The 18,534-nt window shown below is 35.2% G+C and overlaps 1 protein-coding gene across 1 annotated transcript in view; it reads left to right on the top strand.

The window, feature by feature from the left end:
- The window catches only part of LOC140327530 (maltase-glucoamylase-like), a 78,442-nt gene that overhangs the window by 18,900 nt on the left and 41,008 nt on the right, over positions 1-18,534 (top strand). The window contains 20 exon segments of the mRNA XM_072406921.1: positions 576-692; positions 1,741-1,895; positions 4,479-4,563; positions 5,792-5,848; positions 6,454-6,578; positions 7,499-7,587; positions 8,025-8,074; positions 8,586-8,753; positions 9,040-9,201; positions 10,615-10,821; positions 12,121-12,275; positions 12,572-12,740; positions 14,039-14,135; positions 14,537-14,649; positions 14,736-14,861; positions 15,708-15,836; positions 16,827-16,937; positions 17,036-17,098; positions 17,188-17,304; positions 18,382-18,466. Coding sequence (XP_072263022.1) covers positions 576-692; positions 1,741-1,895; positions 4,479-4,563; positions 5,792-5,848; positions 6,454-6,578; positions 7,499-7,587; positions 8,025-8,074; positions 8,586-8,753; positions 9,040-9,201; positions 10,615-10,821; positions 12,121-12,275; positions 12,572-12,740; positions 14,039-14,135; positions 14,537-14,649; positions 14,736-14,861; positions 15,708-15,836; positions 16,827-16,937; positions 17,036-17,098; positions 17,188-17,304; positions 18,382-18,466 — 2,380 coding nt within the window.

Raw genomic sequence — 18,534 nt, 5'->3', positions numbered from 1 at the left:
TTGAATATTTAAAAGACGAAAAACATTGAGTAGAGCGAAAAAATAAGCAAAGGTACAAAGAATCATTTTTGTCTTGTAGTTCGCTGTCAGGCAGTCAAAACTAGAAAGAAGTACACATGCTGGGATCAATGTATTTAATTTACTGAAATATTTGTTTCCAGAAAATGTAAAGAGTTATTTTCAGTATTTTGCCATTTTCCATTTTTTTAATATGATTTAACAAAATAGATTGTGCCCACACCCCATCAATAGGTATCAGCATTCCTGTTCACTTGTAAACTTTAGCCAGCCCCTCAATAGGTGGGTACATGAAAACAACATCTAACGCATTTGTGGAGGTGGCAGAAATATAGTAATTTTTTTTACCTTGACCATTGGAGTAGTAAACAGAAAAATTCAAAGTTTGAAATAAACTTGCAAAACATATTTTAAACTCATTTTTTCTTTTTCATATTTTTTTCCTGTTTATTATAGTGAATAAAATGCTGTCAGTTACTTTGAAAACTTTTAGGTACTTACAGGATAATAGTTATAATTTTATATATAATACATGTGTTTTTATTTGTCATTTTTAGATTGGAGCTGATATATGTGGCTTTTTTTATGATAGCTCTGAAGAGCTTTGCCGACGATGGATGCAAGTTGGAGCTTTTTATCCATTTTCTAGGAACCACAATGCTGAAAACTACCGGGTAATTCTGGCTTTTGAAACATTTACCTGGCTGGAAGTATCATATATAAGTCTTAGTTTAAGTTTAACTTTCAAGTATTGTATTATTCATTACCTTTGCTGTCCTTATGCTGTCCTTTCTAACTAGACTTTCATAGTGACTGCTTCTATTCAAATAATGTGCACATTGCCAACTGTTCGGACCACTGTAAAGGGTTATGGTTTTTATCTAAAGCTACAAACACACACTAGAATATTGTCATCTCGGATGAAGGATCAGGGGAAAATCTAGCATGTTTACAGCAGTGCCTCCAAGGTGTTGATCAATCCATTCTGGTGGATCATTAAACAAATAAGCGTGGATAACCCTTGTAGTTTGCTATGGAAAAGAACCACTTGTTCCCCCCACCCCCTCTTCCATAGAACAGAATGGCTCTGTGTGCAAAGCCCTCATTTTACTTTCTGCCACTGGAATTGGTCATGAAAGATAATTTCAAGCTACATTAATCTAACATGTGTACAGCGTTTACGTTCCTCCAAGACTTAACCCATTTGCTACTTTCTAATGTAAATATCTGTTCACAAAGAGAACATTCTTTAATACTTGGTAACCACCTGAGATGTGCAGACACAAGGCATGTGTATTTTTCTTTTTTTTTGGGAGCTGCCGTATGACTTTGGTTTGCAAACGTGTTCCCAAATTCATGTATACCTAATATTTTTAAAAAGTCTCTTCATTTTCTTTTTTATTCTACATTATGGGCCTGATTTATCAAAACTATCCATTCTGAAGAAGGAAGACTATCATGGGTGAACCTGGGTGCATCAGCAAACCTGGAATGGATATGGTCCAGGGATGTGTAAACTGGCAAAAACTGGCAAATTATTTTTAAGAAATCCATTCCAGATTTGCTGAATCACTCATTTTCCCCCTTGGTAGTCTATTTTCTCCAGTCTTTAAATCTTTTATGAAACAGGTATTTTTATAGCAATTTGTATCACTTATGTTCTAGTTTGGAGCTTTCACATTTTAAAATCAAGACAACTTATTGTATCTTCTAATATTTTAGGCACAAGACCCTGCTTATTATGGTGCTGATTCTCTTCTTGTGAAAACATCGAAACATTACTTAAATATCCGCTACACCCTGCTCCCATACCTTTACACTCTGTTCTACAAAGCTCACACCAGAGGAGAAACTGTGCTGAGACCTCTGCTCCATGAGTAAGTTATTTCAAACTTTGTTGACCATTTGCACTTTAGAAGGGTTTGGTTTCAGCTCAAACTGCAATATACAAATAAATAGGCTTATTGTAGATGTCTACAAATATATTTGAATCTGCTGAGTACTTAATGTGCAATCGAGCTTCTTGGCTAAAAAAACATTAATATAGTTAACATTAATCAAAATTGTCTTTACTTGAAATTTTTTTTTCCAATCAAAAGTGTCAGTATTTGATTGCTTCAATAGTCTTGCAAAGCAATATGGGAAGTCAAGTAAATCTATGGCAATCTCTGTGTCTTTTACTTATTTTGATTGATTTGAGAAGAAAAAATGAATAGAGGGGTGGTGGTAGGTCCAACATATTCTAAATTTAATTATTAAGCTCCGGATAAGGAAGGAATTCTTCACTGTAAGGCCTGCGAAAATGTGGAATCGGCTCCCTCAGGAAGTAGTTTCAGCAGCTACTATGGATTGGTTAAAGAAAAAGCTGGATGATTTCTAGAAGCACAGAATAAAATTGGGTTTTAAGGCTTTAAAGTAAAAATAACAGTGACTGTTGATCCAGGGAACATCCGATTGCCTCATGGAGTCAGAAAGGAATTTTTTTCCCCTGTTGAAGCAAATTGTACCAGGGTTTTTTTTTTGCCTTCCCCTGGACCAACTATGTCTTATAGGGTTTTATATCTGGGATATGTTTATTTCCCTTGTGGTTGAACTTGATGGACTTATGTCTTTTTTCAGCCTAACCTACTATGTAAATATGTAACTATTCCTCCTCAACTATCCAGCCCTTAACAAGCCCGACTTTGGTGTGGTTGCTCCCATGTAAGCATGATTGTTTATGCAAGTTAGGTTCGTTGGAAATTGTTAGTGTTCATTGTTTCGTTGTTTGTGATTCATTAAGAAGGTTAGCACATGACAAATGTGAAAGCTGTTGCCATATTAACATCCGACTCCCAGTCACTTGTTTGATCTGCGATATATCCTGGTTTCAGCAAGTGCACTTGACTCTATTTACAATCCAAAGTTTACCAAAATAAGTCCCGATGAAGATAGACTGTCTGCCCTCTAGCTATAAACAATCTTGTATAATAAAATAGTGTCATACATTTTGGTATGGTCTAGTTTTTGACAATTTTTAAGCGCTCTTTTTTTATTTGATAAAGCACAGAGTGATCAGAAGGGGATACATTGACACAGAGTGATTAGAAGGGGATACATTGACACAATGTATCCCCTTCTGATCACCCTGTGCCAAAAAATCATACTCACCCGATACCGCGATCCCGCGATGCTTTGGGCTTCTTCTTCTCCTCGCTCTCCTCCTGGCTGCAGCGCGTGTCTCCTCCTCCTCTGAGCGAGGAGAAGCCGACACGCATACCCCAGCGATCCCATAAGCAGGCTGATCCAGCCTGCTTACCGGATCGCGAGGGCACGTGTGCCGGCTTCTCCTCGCTCAGAGGAGGAGGAGGAGACACGCGCTGCAGCCGGGAGGAGAGCCAGGAGAAGCCAGCACCCGTGCCCTCGCGATCCCGTAAGCAGGCTGATCCGTGTCGGCTTCTCCTCGCTCAGAGGAGGAGGAGACACGCGCTGCAGCCGGGAGGAGAGCCAGGAGAAGCCAGCACCCGTGCCCTCGCGATCCCGTAAGCAGGCTGGATCAGCCTGCTTATGGGATCGCTGGGGTATGCGTGTCGGCTTCTCCTCGCTCAGAGGAGGAGGAGACACGCGCTGGAGCCGGGAGGAGAGCGAGGAGAAGAAGCACGCAGCATCGCGGGATCGCGGTATCGGATGAGTATGATTTTTTTAAATTATATTTAACATGTATTCGGTGTATAAGACGCACCCACTTTTCCCCCCCAGTTTTGGGGAAGAAAAAGTGCGTCTTATAGTCCGAAAAATACGATATATTGACATAAAGGAAATTAAGTGTAAAGCACAGCACATTGAACTGGTGACTATGGTTTCAGACTTTCAAAATATTTTTAGTACTGACCTTCACTTAATAGTGTCCACAGTCGTCAAGGCAAAGACAAAGCACCAAGTACAATAAAGGCAAAGCCCTCAGATATTTTCAGAATGTTGGATTGAAAACACTATAAAACACTTCTCGCTATTGTAATAGCGAGAAAGTTTGCTTGAGTTGTCCCAAACTTTATATAAATGCTCAATAATTCCTTGGAGGCAGAAATAAGGGCATATATAGAACTTCTGGATAAGTACAGGTAGGTTCTTGTATGGTCAGACAATTCCAGAGCAAACATAAAACACTTTAGGAATGTAGGCCATACTTTCTTTAGGTTATAATGTGCAGAGTTTATACTGAAGTATATGTTAGGTACAACAAAGAATCTATTCAATTGCTTTAAAAGCCCCAGAAAGTGTCTAGGGCTCTGCAAGTAATGATAGTTAGGGATAGGTCTGGTTAGTACAAGGACCAGTGTTGGGACTGGGTTGAAGGCCCTGGTCCGGCAGTACCTAAAGTCCTCCAAAAAAAGACAGACAAGGGTAAATCACAATAGTTTCTTAACCTTGGACAGCAAGCTCTCAGCTAATACATTCATCTCAGCCTGTTCTTTTTTCAGATTCTATACTGATAGAGAAACATGGGCAATAGATCAACAATTTCTATGGGGACCTGGACTTCTTATTACACCTATTCTTGAACAGGTATGTCATATGTTTCTTAGTAAAGTTGAACATAACATTGCATGTCATTATGTTAAATTGACTCATACATTCCTAAAGATAACCTATTAATAACCCAGGTAACTGTAAGGGAAGTTTGAACGTTTAACTGAAAACAAATGTGGTCCATCTACATGACTTCTGTAGTGACATCTATAGATATAAAGGATATTGTTATCATGGCAGATTTAAAGATTCATAAATACATTGCTTAAGGGCCTTGTAGAAAAGTAATGACATCTTATGCTGGCTCACAGAGCCTGAGTTATGAAATCATTTCAAGTCTGGTGAAGACTGCCTTAGGAGAACCTAGGTAATGATTCTGTTTGGGTCAATCACAAATCTGACCAACACACCCATCATTTGGTTTTGTTCTGAAATGAACATTCTCATCAACAATTATTTTTTTGTCAACGTGAGTTCATAATACCCTAATCTACTAAAGAGCCAACAAGGGACTATAGCAGAAATTTTTGATGTTTGCAGGAGTCCTATTTTTTGATATGATCAGATATTACATGACCCATCCAGACCCTATAAAAGTCCTAGCAGCTGTAACTGTGTATTTCAGATAATAAGAAATACAAAGTGATATTATGGTGTCATTACTGCAGCCTTATTATAATAGTCAGCCTGGGGGTTGGGGCGTTGTGGCAGCAATAGGGGGATCTGTGGGAAGACTGGAAGTTGGATAGTTTGTTAAACTCTGAACTAATATTTCTCAGTTAAACTAGTTCTGGGTAATGCTAGGGACTAATGTTAGGAGTGCGTTGGAGGCATTGGTCTGGCATTTTTAAAATTGATCTTGTGTTCTACTGTGAGCTACTGAAGCTCTATTTATATGCAGGGAATGTGACATTCCCTAAAAGATTCCCTTTTGGGAATCAATTACTGCCTCTGAAACACAATGACCTAGAAGATTCCTATGAGGCAATGTTTACCGGAAAGTCAGATTACCTGTTTTAGAAAGACAGCCCTCAATGCCAATGTTGTTGTCAACCAAATCAAGTCACTCAACTTGATTTTCACTGAAGTCAATCAAAAAAATTAAGGTACACAGATCAATTTGACCAAATTTGTAATTGCAACAAGACAGTGTTGGGTCACTGTCATAAAAATATAAAAAAAAGTACTGAAATTAAAGTGCAGCCACTTTAAAATGATATGCTATATATATAAATATTAATCCGTAGCAATCTTTTTAATACAGGGCTCAGAACATGCCAATGCTTACATCCCTGATGCTGTGTGGTATGACTATGAAACGGTAAACATTTTATGCTTTTTTAAATAAAATTGTAGTAATTATAGTACATTTAGTTGGGGAATTACAGAGTGATTATTTGTTATTGTGTTTAGTTGTAGTCTTTAGTCTTCTGTATATAAAAAAAAAATTATTAAACTTGACTTGTCTTATGTTGAAGATGTTCACAGCCTAAATGCAGCAGCTTGGCTGTAAAACATCTTCAATATCACATAAAACATGTACAATTGAATGGGACTAACTACTACTAGAAATACAAGGTCCTGAAAATATGAGAAGATTCACAGACATTTACAGGGACAAGTTTTACAAGAGGAGGAGCCTACAGGAGCATTAAAAGAATATTACATTATTGTTATTTATTTTAAATATTTATTTTGTATATTAAAAGCTAAAATACTAATGCCTTGGGGGACTTATTAAAACCAATGCCGATGTTCACATTTCCGTGATGAGTATATCCACAATCTGGTGCCTCACTTCCAGGCAGTTCTAAAAAATATTTCATTGTACAAATACAAAAAGATAAGCTGCACAAATTTTACGCAGTTTTACAATTTATATGTTCAAGAGTATTCTGCAGATATAATAACTCCATCTTCCTACAGGGTGAAAAGTCCTCATATAGAAAGCAGCATGTTTCTATGTATCTCCCAGCAGACAAAATGGGTCTTCATCTTCGAGGAGGCTACATTTTCCCTACTCAAAAACCAGCTCACACTACAGAATACAGGTATGAGAAACAAGCTTGACTAGCATTGGAAATGATGGCCAATATAGGCATCAACCTCACCCAATACCCCCGTTATCAGTGTCCTCTATATGTAGTAATCATTACCACCTTACGCTGCTAGGCTGGTAAGCATCACCAATACATTTTCTATTATTTTACTCACAGAATTGTGTTAACATTCTGAGAACTTCCTTTTTTCTTATAATTTTAGAAAACAATGTAAGTATATATAGGGGATATAAGAGAACAAATGCTAAATTATTTTTTTAAGCAATGACGTTGTACCATTTGCATAGCTCTCATGGTACCATCTGTAGTCATTAAGAGAGGAATACTATCTTTTTTATCTTATTTATAAAGTAGACTTTTAAATAAACAACATTGCAATCATGCCAATCTACATTTTACAGGGCCATTAATGGCCTACCTGACCTATCAACGGTCAGCAGAGCTATTAATGGGGTCTAGTGTTGAAGGAAAGTGAACAAGTGTTAGCATGTGTTTGCAAATTTGGGCAAAAAACACCTTTTTTTGAACAACTTATAATTCTGAAAACGCTAATAGAACATCAGGAAATGAACTACGGGGCATTACAAATATTTACCAAGAATTGCCTAAAATGTTCCCACAAAGATTTATCCAAAGGGTGGAATCCACAACAACTGCTTTTGTCTTGAGTTTTTTTGCTCTTCTAAAACACAAAAATATATTATGTACCTAAAAGGTAAGTATCAAAAAATATTCTGACATGCCACCTGAAAAATAAATATATATTATAAATAATATATATACAAATAAATATATATATATATATAGTATATACACACAGTATTTTTCAAATTTATATAGATTACTTTCTGTTCTAAATTTGTTTTTAATTTACAAAATATATAAACACTTATTTTTTTTTTATGTCTTAGTCGGAAAAATCCTCTTGGCCTTTTAGTTGCCTTGGATGATGCACAGTCTGCCAAAGGAGAATTCTTCTGGGATGATCTGGAATCGAGAGGTAGATGCAGTTGTAGATAATTGCTGATGTTCCCTGTCATTTCAGCAATTAAGTTGTCTTACTTTGTTTGTAATGTGGTTACAGAACCTTATAATATTCCTTTGGATAGTTAGAACCTTTTTAGGTTTTTAAATTTAATTTAACTTTTAAAAACTAAGTTTTTAAACACTAAGAGCTGTTAAAATTACTAAATTGAGCCAATGTTAATATGCAGCTCCTTGCCTGAAATTGTGAACATTTTGTGACTGTGTCTAGTTCTTCAGTTTAATGATAACTGACAATATTTTCTTTAATGATTAGAGTTACTTTCACTGATATTTCATTTTTTTTGTTGGGATTTTAATTTTCTTGCTTAATTATGAAATGTTAAGGAGGATTGACCGGATACAGCTCTATTTTTTTTTTCTAAATTATATTTAAATTGTTTTTTTCCATAGAAACCATTGAGACTGGAAACCATATTTTTTATAATTTCTCGGTATACAATGTAAGTATTTGTCTTGGATTTCTATTTTGGTGTTTTAACTATACAGTAGTCTTGTTTATTCTGTAGCAAAATGTATAATTTAATAAAACTGTATACACATTATACCAACTTAATGGTATATGTTTAAAATCACAAATGGGTATGATTTACCATTATGCACATACTAGTGGCATGTTTTAAAGTAGGCTCAAATCACAAATAATTTATTTAGGCTTTGGCTTTGTTATTTTAGGAAATCCTAAAACTTGTAGGAAGTTGATGCAAACCCCTATGCAAATCAGACTACACATTTTAGGGGGCATATCCTATATGCTTTATCAATTCCTTCAGTTTTCCACATTGAAAAGTAAGAAGTTGACGTCTGAAAACTTGCTGGAATTATTTGTTTTGCAAATTAAAGTAACTTTGTGTATTTAGAGTGTAACTCTCAACTCCTAAAATGCTGTCTCATAAAGTTAATTAAACTCCACTCATATATATTGTTACAAAACAGATTTTTTTGATCTTATAGAATGTTCTAACTCTTGAAGCCAAACAAACAGCATATAAAGACCCCAACAATCTTAAATTTGAAGAGATAAAAATAATGGGACTTCCTACGGGTACCAGAAGAGTCACAGTGAAGAAAGGAGGTGTCATTCAGTCTTCAAACCATGTCTTCAGATTTGATAATTTTAAGGTAAGAAGCAATTTTCATGTTTTTACATTATTGGCATACATTTTGGCATAATTAGCATTTTCAAATTATCCTGCCCTTGGTTTCCTGACCAGTTTCATCTATATATATATCAAATACATGTACTATATTCTAAACCGATGGTGCTTATAATCCATTAATTATAGATGTAGTAAAAATTTGTGAAGCATCAGGTTGAAGTCAATACAGATATTATTAGGAAGTCCTAAATCAGAAATTAACAATGTTAGAGTTGAAATGAATAATACTTTGCAAATTCATGCTTTAGGTTCTACACATATCTGACCTTCAACTGACACTAGGAGAATCATACACAGTGGAATGGGATCAGTTGGTTCCTGGAGGTGTAATTGATTCTGAAAAGTTTGATTGCCATCCTGAACCCCATGCTGACGAAAGGAAATGCAATGATCGTGGCTGCATCTGGGAGGTATGTATAATAAAAGAACATATTCTGTATATACTTAAATATAAACCAGAATGTAAACCATAGTACTTTTTTTTTACCTCAGAATACAACAAAACTGCTTTGAGTTAGTATAAATTTGGGGTATAAATACTCCAACACTGCTAACATTCACAACAGTAGGTAATAGAAAAGCCAATAAAGTAATGTGAATGTATTCTTCTCATATCCATGGTGTACTATTTTAAAACATTAATTTAATGAGGAAAAATAAAAATCACATGAGCTTAATTTAAATAATATGTTTGTTTTCTCTCTTTTTTTTTTTTTTTTTTTTTACAGGATAAGCTCTTTTATGCTTTTGAGATTTATGATAGGTTATAATGGGTCACTAGCGTCTAATTGATCTTTTGTGCAGGGCTTTTGGCCACCAGTAGATGGTACTGTGTCATCATTTAAACTGTGTAACAAACTCCTAAATACCAAACTAATGATGTCCCTAAGGGCCAAAGATTGCTACACACATTACATTAGGATATTACTAGTACTAGTTCTAGTAGTACTACATTATGATCTACTGGTATGACCTGAGCATTAACCAATACTCTCCTTCAAATGGCATTTTGAGGACTAATAATCTTGGTTTATACTTGACGTATTCATATTTGTTGTAATATTACTACATTACAATTAGGAGAACTGATGTAGAGAATAAAATTACCTCATCCAATTGTAACTGATGTTCTAGATTAGTGGTCACCAACCTTTTCTGACCAGCAGACCACTACATTTACCAGACCACGCATGCACTGGAAGCTGGGTACCACTCAAAGAGGAAGAAGCCTACCATTTAGTGATGTTGTGATGCCAGAACTCACTCACTCTTCCATCACATGCTCAGACATTGTCCCTCAGTGTCCAGAGGGACAATCTGCTCACTTTCCTGAGCCTGGGATCTGTACAGTGGACGTGGTCTGTGGCTCTGGCAGGTGCGTCCTTCTCCTGACCCCACTCAGGGTCGCACTGGCCAGAGCCTATGACCACCAAATTTTTCTCGGTCCACCAGTGGCATCGCTGTTCCAGATAGTGTTGGTCCTTCCAATTTTTCTCTGTTTAATTCCAGAGCTGTTTGCCCAAAATTATTACAAACTTCTGGTATCTGGAATATCATATCTTAGAAAAACATGAATGAATCTCTTCCCTATTTTTTCAGTAAAGCCATTTTCTATAAAAAATAGTGAGGTTTTCTTGGTTACAATATCCTCTACACACAATATGCATTCTTTTAAAGAATTGAGACATCAACCAGCTAAACGAGACAATAAAATTCTCCCAAATTTCAATGCCAAAGCTGGCCAAGAAGTTAAAAGAATAGATGCTCTCATAAACATAGTATTTTCCTTGCCTTTTAACATATGAAATACTTCTCTGTTGCAGGTGTCCAGTGTTGCTGGCATTCCTTATTGTTATTATCCTGATGATTATGGCTATGTTGTTGACAATGAGCAGATCACTCCAGATGGCATCATTGTGGATCTCTCCTTGCCTCAGAATACTGCACAATGATACAGGGCTCTTTCTGCACCAATTAATAAATTACGACTACAAGTAACATACCATAAAAATGATATGCTGCAGTTCAAGGTAATGTGCAATAGAAATAATATTATACCACTATTTTTTAAATGTTCCATAGTTACATAGTTTTATCTCCTAAGTTCAACTACTGGGGAGATATATTGCTGATAAAAACCCTATAGCCATAGTTGATACAGAGGAACAGGGGAAAAATCCTTAGTGATGAGGCATTCAGATGTTCTCTGGATCAGCAGTCTCTGTTATCCTTACTTTAAAACTTTAATACCCAGTTATATTCTGTTCTTCTAGCTTTTCCTTAAAGCAATCTATAGAACTTGCTAAAACTACTTCCTCAGGGAGCCTATTCCACATGCTCATAGATCTTACTGTGAAGAATCCCTTCCTTATCCAGAGATTAAATTTCATTTTTAATGACTTTAATGTGAATAAAATGGAACGCTTTAATTTGATTCAAGCCTTCATATTGCCAGGTGCAGATCATTTTCTTCTGATTAGTTTTTTTTTTTTAATTTGTTTTGGCAAAAGCAGTAGAGCTTCTATAACATTTTTGGTCATGTCATGTAGGTTATTTGGTGCCAGGTAGGAATATATTTCAGTGCTCTTGGATTGAATTTACAGACGTAAGTGTAGCCTGCATGTTGAGAAATATTTTTGTTCCCAATATTTTGGTTTTCCTGGACACTTTAATAAGCGCATTTATAAAAAAAAGTTTACTTAAAATGCAATTCTAGGTAAAACTGTTTATTTTTTAGCTTTGGATATAGTGAGGAAGGGTTAGACCATTTTTGACAAGAAGCAGATTTCAAAGGTTATGCTAAATTTGAAATGATGGAGGGAGAAGAGACATAGAACAAAAAAACTGTTGTAGTGGTTGTTGCATATTTCGGATCACATTCAGATTTACTTAGATTTAGAGCTTATTTAGATTTACAGATTGGTAAGACCTTGGATCAAAATTTGGAATTTGAGGAATCTGAATCTGAGCAATCCAAGTTCAACTCCTACATTACTATACCTGTCATTGACTATATGAATTAGTCGAGCCCTACTATACCTGTTAATGACATGTAAAGTCCATTCCTACTTGGATCCAAGCTATTCTGACCTAGGATTGAAATTTGATTTGAGCAACCCGACTTGGATGACAACCACCATCCAATGGGGAAATCTAAATGGATTTTATGACAGATCTAAACAAATTTATTTTGACAGAATTTGCATCTCTACTCATTTAGTTCTGAGATGCTGGAGTGTAGATTGTGGAGCTTTTAGAAAGCTGTTACAATATTTAAGTATGAATCATGTCAATAGTAATCGAAACTTGATATTAAACTTTTTTGATAGATCTTTGATCCTAATAGCAAAAGATATGAAGTTCCAGTACCACTGATTCTACCCAGCAGTCCAAGTAGTACAGATCAGCGAATGTATGAAGTGGTTGTTGTTAAAGAAAAGAAGTTTGGACTTCGCATTATTCGGAAGAGCAATGGTGCTGTCATGTATGTACAACTTACTTAAGAACTTTTAGCTACGAGTGCAAATGTTCAGGACCATATACTGAATTGTAACAAACATTTAAGGCTTTGGTCGTTAACTTTTTAATTCAATAGTAAAGATCCCAAACATAGTATTGTTAGGAAACAATTGTATAAATGTAGAGGTGGGTGTTACTTGACGGTGGACATGGTATATAGACATTATCATTCTATAATGCACTTAGGGTCTACAAAAACACTGGAATCCATATTTGTCTGTCATATAAACTAATATGCAACATTCTTACTGTGTTCATCAGATGGGACTCTCATTTGCCTGGAATGACCTTTGAAGATAGGTTTATTCAGATTTCTACACGACTTCCTTCTGATTATGTCTTTGGACTTGGAGAAACAGAACATAAAACATTCCGCCAAGAAATGAAAAGGAGACCTATAGGTCTTTTTGCTAAAGATCAGCCTCCATTAGTAAGTGAATATGTTGTATTAAATGTCTAAGGGGTGATTCCGTTTAGAGGTGTGGAATTGTATATTGTAGTTATAGCTTTAGCTATTAGAGGAAATATAGAAAAGATGATATGATCATAGATCAAAGGACACTTAAAAAAATACAGTCCGCATGTATTTTTTGCCAAAATGGTTTTGTAATTTTTCTGAAAAACCAAAGGGTTTTCTTTCCCAAACAGGGAAAATTTGCATGGGTTTTTAGGGTACCAAAAATCAACACTAACAACACAATAAATTTTAAAAAACAATGTGTGGCAATTTATTATAGAATATTATAAAAAACGTATCAAAAAAAGATAAATGCAAAATGCAATAATCACAATTTCAATAATCACATGATTTTTAATGATACATAATAACTTTTACAGTTCTTTTAAGTCCTTTTAAACAAATTGTTTTTTAACATATATATTGTGATGTTAGTGTTAATATTTGGCACCATTAAAACCCAAGCAAATTTTCTCTGCTGGGGAATGAAAACCCCTTGGTATTTATGAGTATTAGGTTGTGGTGCAACGTAAACAATTCTTCCAGAGTATTTATTTAAAATTAAAAAAAAGGAACACTGCTACAGTCAGGCATTTTCTACTCATGTTTTAACACGTCCAACTCTGCAGTACTCTTCAGCTACCTCCAATGCAAAGGTTATAGAATAAGAATGTACACAGTACATTTAAAGAACTGGAATGGATCTCTAAATACACTAAGTGGATTCATCTACTGTAAACTTTAGTAATATTAAAAGGTAAGCTCCTTATTTATTCTCAAAAAAAAAACTACTTGGATCAATCAACTCTTACCTTTTTTGTACCCAGTGACAATATGTGTGTGTGCAGAGACTGGGGTTTCTTAGATTCAGTTTTATATGACTGACCAACTGCTTTTCCAGTTTGTATCTCTTCATAGCACCAACAGCATTTCATATGGGTATATAAGACATATTTCCCCACTTACCCCTCAGGAGGTAACTAGAAGGTTCATGTCATGTACCTGGGCAGCAGCAGGCAAAACTCAATTTTGTGTTACAAACGCAGAAGGAGTGCTGTTCTTATTACATATCTTGCCCAATTTGATTTCTTTGAGCGGGAAACGAAAGCATTTTTTCTTTTAAATACATTGACAGCCTTTATGGAGGCCTTTTAGGGCATAAAAAGCAAAATATTTTGTTGTTTTGTTTTTATATGTTTAATATATGTATTCAGTAGGTTTATGGTTATTAATATAATATTATATTATATTTCATGTTACTCTTTCTCCAGGATCATCTAAACTCTTACAGTGTTCAACCATTTTACATGGGGCTTGACAAAGAAGGAAATGCACATGGAGTTCTTCTATTGAACAGTAATGCTATGGGTAAGTTGAATTTTTAGCACAAGCTACATTGTGTTGACCTAAATTCAGCAGTGTTACTCAATACGGTCCCAAAATGGACACAGCATAAAAACAATTGATTTCTAAGTGCACTGTTCACACCAAAGCTTTACATTGATGTGAGTTGAGGAAACCATAAAAAAATTATGAAAAATTAATTGAAAGGCATGTACCACATGCTTGTATTCTAAGCTGTTTTTATGCATCGCGTGAAAGATGCTTAATGTGAATGTCATAAAAAAGATAACCGACCATATAGTACAATCAATGGATCCCAAACTTAGTTTGTAGTTGGCAAGGTAAACCACAGTTCGGCTTTAGCAGCAGTGCTTTTATTAACTATGGTTTATTTCCACCTCTAACTTTTATAATTTTACTTCCAGATTTGGCTTTACAGGAAACACCAGCTCTAACATACCGCACAATTGGAGGAATTTTAGACTTTTATGTAGTTTTAGGTCCTAAACCAGAAGCTGTTGTCCAACAATACACAGACGTAAGTAGCCTTTTATTTACACCAGTACAGGCAAAAACACAAAAAAATAACCTTCACACTCTGACTTCTTTTCCTCATTTTCTCAGCTCGTTGGACGTCCAGTAATGCCAGCTTACTGGGCTCTTGGATTCCAGCTGTGTCGATATGGATACAAGAATGATCAAGAAATTGCTGATTTGTATGAAAATATGAAACGGGCCCAGATTCCATATGTGAGTACAAAGCTTGGACATTAGACTGGGTTACCTTAAATTATTCCTCCAGGAAAATGTACATTTCAATTCATCCAAAACAAATATATGCATTTTTGTTAGATGCTGGAAAATAAAAGGAAAACTTGTTTTAGTATAAGGGACCTAAACATCTCTGAAACTGTCAGCATCACAAAATACAACAGAAGTATAATGATTGCGTTTACTTGTACAACTGGCCAGTGTTGACATTTGTTTCTGTAGACAGGATTCCATTAAAAATGAGTGATAACCAACTACAATTGTATGGCTAAGAGCTGGAATCAAGTTTCCCTTATTCTCCTCTTGCTACCTGCTATGTTTAGATGGGCACAATTCCATTTCCCTATCAAATGTTGGTATTTTAGACGGTTCTGTACATGGTTCAAAAAACTTTTAAACTGTCATGTGATCTGCAGTGTTCATAGACTTTAATATTTTCTTTTTCTTCTTTTACAATTAGAAACATGTACAGAATCTGCTCAGGGAAAGAGCCCAGGCCATTTTTGTGCTGAGCCACTACCTATAGGAAACCACAATTTGTTCTGACATTGGACACACAACCTTCATATTTTCCCTTTTCTAGCTGGTTTAGAAATACATAAGTTGATTTATTCCAATGCTATCCTTCATCCTTAAATAGTTTACATTCTAATTAAATTAAATTTGATGAAGGATTAACACAATTATTACAATGTTTCTTGCCTCCAGCCTTCGCTCAAGTCTCTTATGGAATCCACCATAGATAATAGCTGGAAAACCTCCAGTTCATGTGATTTATGATTTTATTTTTACTGCTATAGTACATTCATGTTTGTGTCTCTACAGGATGTACAATATGCTGACATAGACTACATGGAAAGACAAATGGACTTTACACTTGGTGCCAACTTCAAAGGACTGCCAGCTCTAGTTGACCGTATAAGAGAAGAAGGAATGAAATTTGTTATTCTCTTGGTGAGTGATGTGTGTGTAAATTGAAAGTGAATCAAAATTATTTGATCAATGAGGATACGACTTTCATCACCACTCGTACATAGGGCTGTGATTTAAATATTCAGTTTTCTCAGTATTGAAACTAAACGCAATTGTCAATGATCGATTTGATAAGGAGCCCAGGCAAGTGATAATGAGTATGGAAAAACTATTGAACCTAAGACATTTGAAAAGATAATAATTATACTATATCATATAATATATTTTTAATGTATATGCTCATTCATTTTCGTATAGGGCTGGCAAAGGCTAAAACCCCTATGAGGCTAATGCGTAACTATTTATTTACTTGTTGCACCTCACCAGGGAGATTTCACTTCATGCCCTAAAATACACAGGAAATTTGAGGAAATACCTCCAAAATTTCTGTCCCCAGAACACATTTCTAACTGTGGATTTTAAAATACCCATTGCTCTGATGACAACTCAAAATGTTGGGTGTTTCCCTAACTTTATTTTTGGAATGGTTGAATTGCTGTAGTAGGAACACTAACAGCAATAAAATACTTGACCAAGAGTCTTTAAAAATACGGACTTGTTTCTTTAAAAATACGGTTAGAATCTATTTGTGTTTAAATATTAATGCTTATTTTTCAGCTAGCTTTCTCCAGCTTCTGCTCAAATGCATTACTTGACATTAATATATTAGGCTAGTCAGAAATATTAGATTAGTATTTGAATTGCGAACCAAGCCTACCCATCAAGATTGTGTTTGGAATTCATTTAAATAACCAAGACCAAGTATTGGTGAACTGATATACATGTAAATCTTACAGCATAACTCCTGCAGGAATAAAGAGAATAAATAAAAAATCATAGCCTGTAAAGACAGAACAAAATCAAATAGCTTTGGTACTTTCTTTTTTTCCTGCTAGTTTGATGTAATTCACAGTAATAACGTTACAATAATGTACCTCTTTACATTTCCTTTCCTGTTTTAATATTTTATAGGATCCTGCAATTTCAGGAAATGAAACCAAACCCTACCCAGCTTTCACAAGAGGTGTTCAAGATGATGTGTTCATTAAATGGCCTGAAAGCAATGAAATAGTATGGGGGAAGGTAAGTAGGTTACTGCCAACTAGAGAGAAGCTCATATGTCCATAAAAATTACTCCAAATTAGGTTTTGTTATACTAACACAGATTTTTTTGCTTTAAGGTCTGGCCAGACATACCCGATGTCTACGTTGATCTTTCTCAGGATTGGGATACACAAGTGAAGGTGATAAACGTGGACACTTCAATGCATAACCATTGGGTTTATTGGTGTTTGTGTTTTACAAAATAATCAAATTTTCATTTTTTTATTAGAATTACAGAGCATATGCTGCATTCCCTGACTTCTTTCTTGAAAGAACTGCTAAGTGGTGGCACCGTGAAATTGAAGAATATCGAAGGGACTATCTTAGGTTTGACGGACTTTGGATTGTAAGAGAAACCTTTCATATGTATTCATTGATACCATCATTTGTAATTTTTGTTTTATTTTTGTATAGTTTTTAGCCTATTAAAAGGATTTGCAAACCTTAAATATACTAATAAAAAATATTTCATAAATGTTATTAAAAGTGAAAAAATTTACCTAAATTGTTTCCGCTGTTATTAAAAAACAACATTCTGTTAGTATAGATTACAGGAAAATGCTTACCGGAAGCTATTTTATAAAGATTACTTGACATTTCTCATATTTTTCATAATATTCAGTTCCATGATACTTTTCATATTTTAAATAGTCCCTAAAACACTATGTAAAAAGACAGAAATGACTATCTTTCATCATCTCTCGTCTGGACTACTGTAACCTCCTCCTCTCTGGTATTCCATTTACCTGACTCTCTCCTCTACAATCTATTATGAATGCTGCAGCCAGACTCATCCATCCTTCCCACAACCCCTCTTTTGCTGCATCTCTTCATTTGGCTTCCATTCAAATTCAAGCTCCTGTACTTTGCTTTCAAATCTCTCCACAGTTCTTGCCTCACTTATCTTTCTTACCAGGTAAAAAAAATCTGCTCTCTCCGCTCCTTCGATGACCTACTACTGACTTCCTCACTCATAACCTCATCATATGCATGGCTCCAAGACATTTATAGACCTGCCCCGACCTTGGAATGGTCTTCCTCATCCTATTCAGCTTGCTCTTACTTTCTCCTCATTTCAAAGAGCACTCAAAATCCATTTTTTCAAATTTGCCTAATTGTCTTCTTCTGTCTTTTAAAACCCTCACTACTTCCCACCACTACATATCTCCCCTCCTATTGATACTTCCCCCACCTCCTAGATTGTAAGTTCTTTGGGTCAGTGTCCTCTCCTCCTGTGTCACTGTCTGTATATATCTGTAATATAATTTATATTAATATTAACTGCATTATATGAAAAAAAAACTCAGTAGATGTATATCTGCTGGAGATAAATCAACATTCAGACTATTGTTGAGTACTGCTATCTTAGATATGGCACCAAAAGTTCATCAAGTTAAAGTCTTTGTTTTATTACTTTTTTTAGGATATGAATGAGCCTGCCAGTTTTGTTCATGGATCTGTCAATGGTTGTCGTAATGAAGCCCTGAACAGACCGCCATATATGCCACGTATGAACAATATCTTTTTTATTTGCTTTATTGCCATATATATATATATATGTATATATATATATATA

The sequence above is a fragment of the Pyxicephalus adspersus genome, chromosome 3 (assembly GCF_032062135.1).
Source record: "Pyxicephalus adspersus chromosome 3, UCB_Pads_2.0, whole genome shotgun sequence".
Lineage (NCBI taxonomy): Eukaryota > Metazoa > Chordata > Amphibia > Anura > Pyxicephalidae > Pyxicephalus > Pyxicephalus adspersus.
The sequence above is the reverse complement of the archived record's forward strand: the minus strand, read 5'-3'. Positions and strand labels throughout refer to the sequence as shown.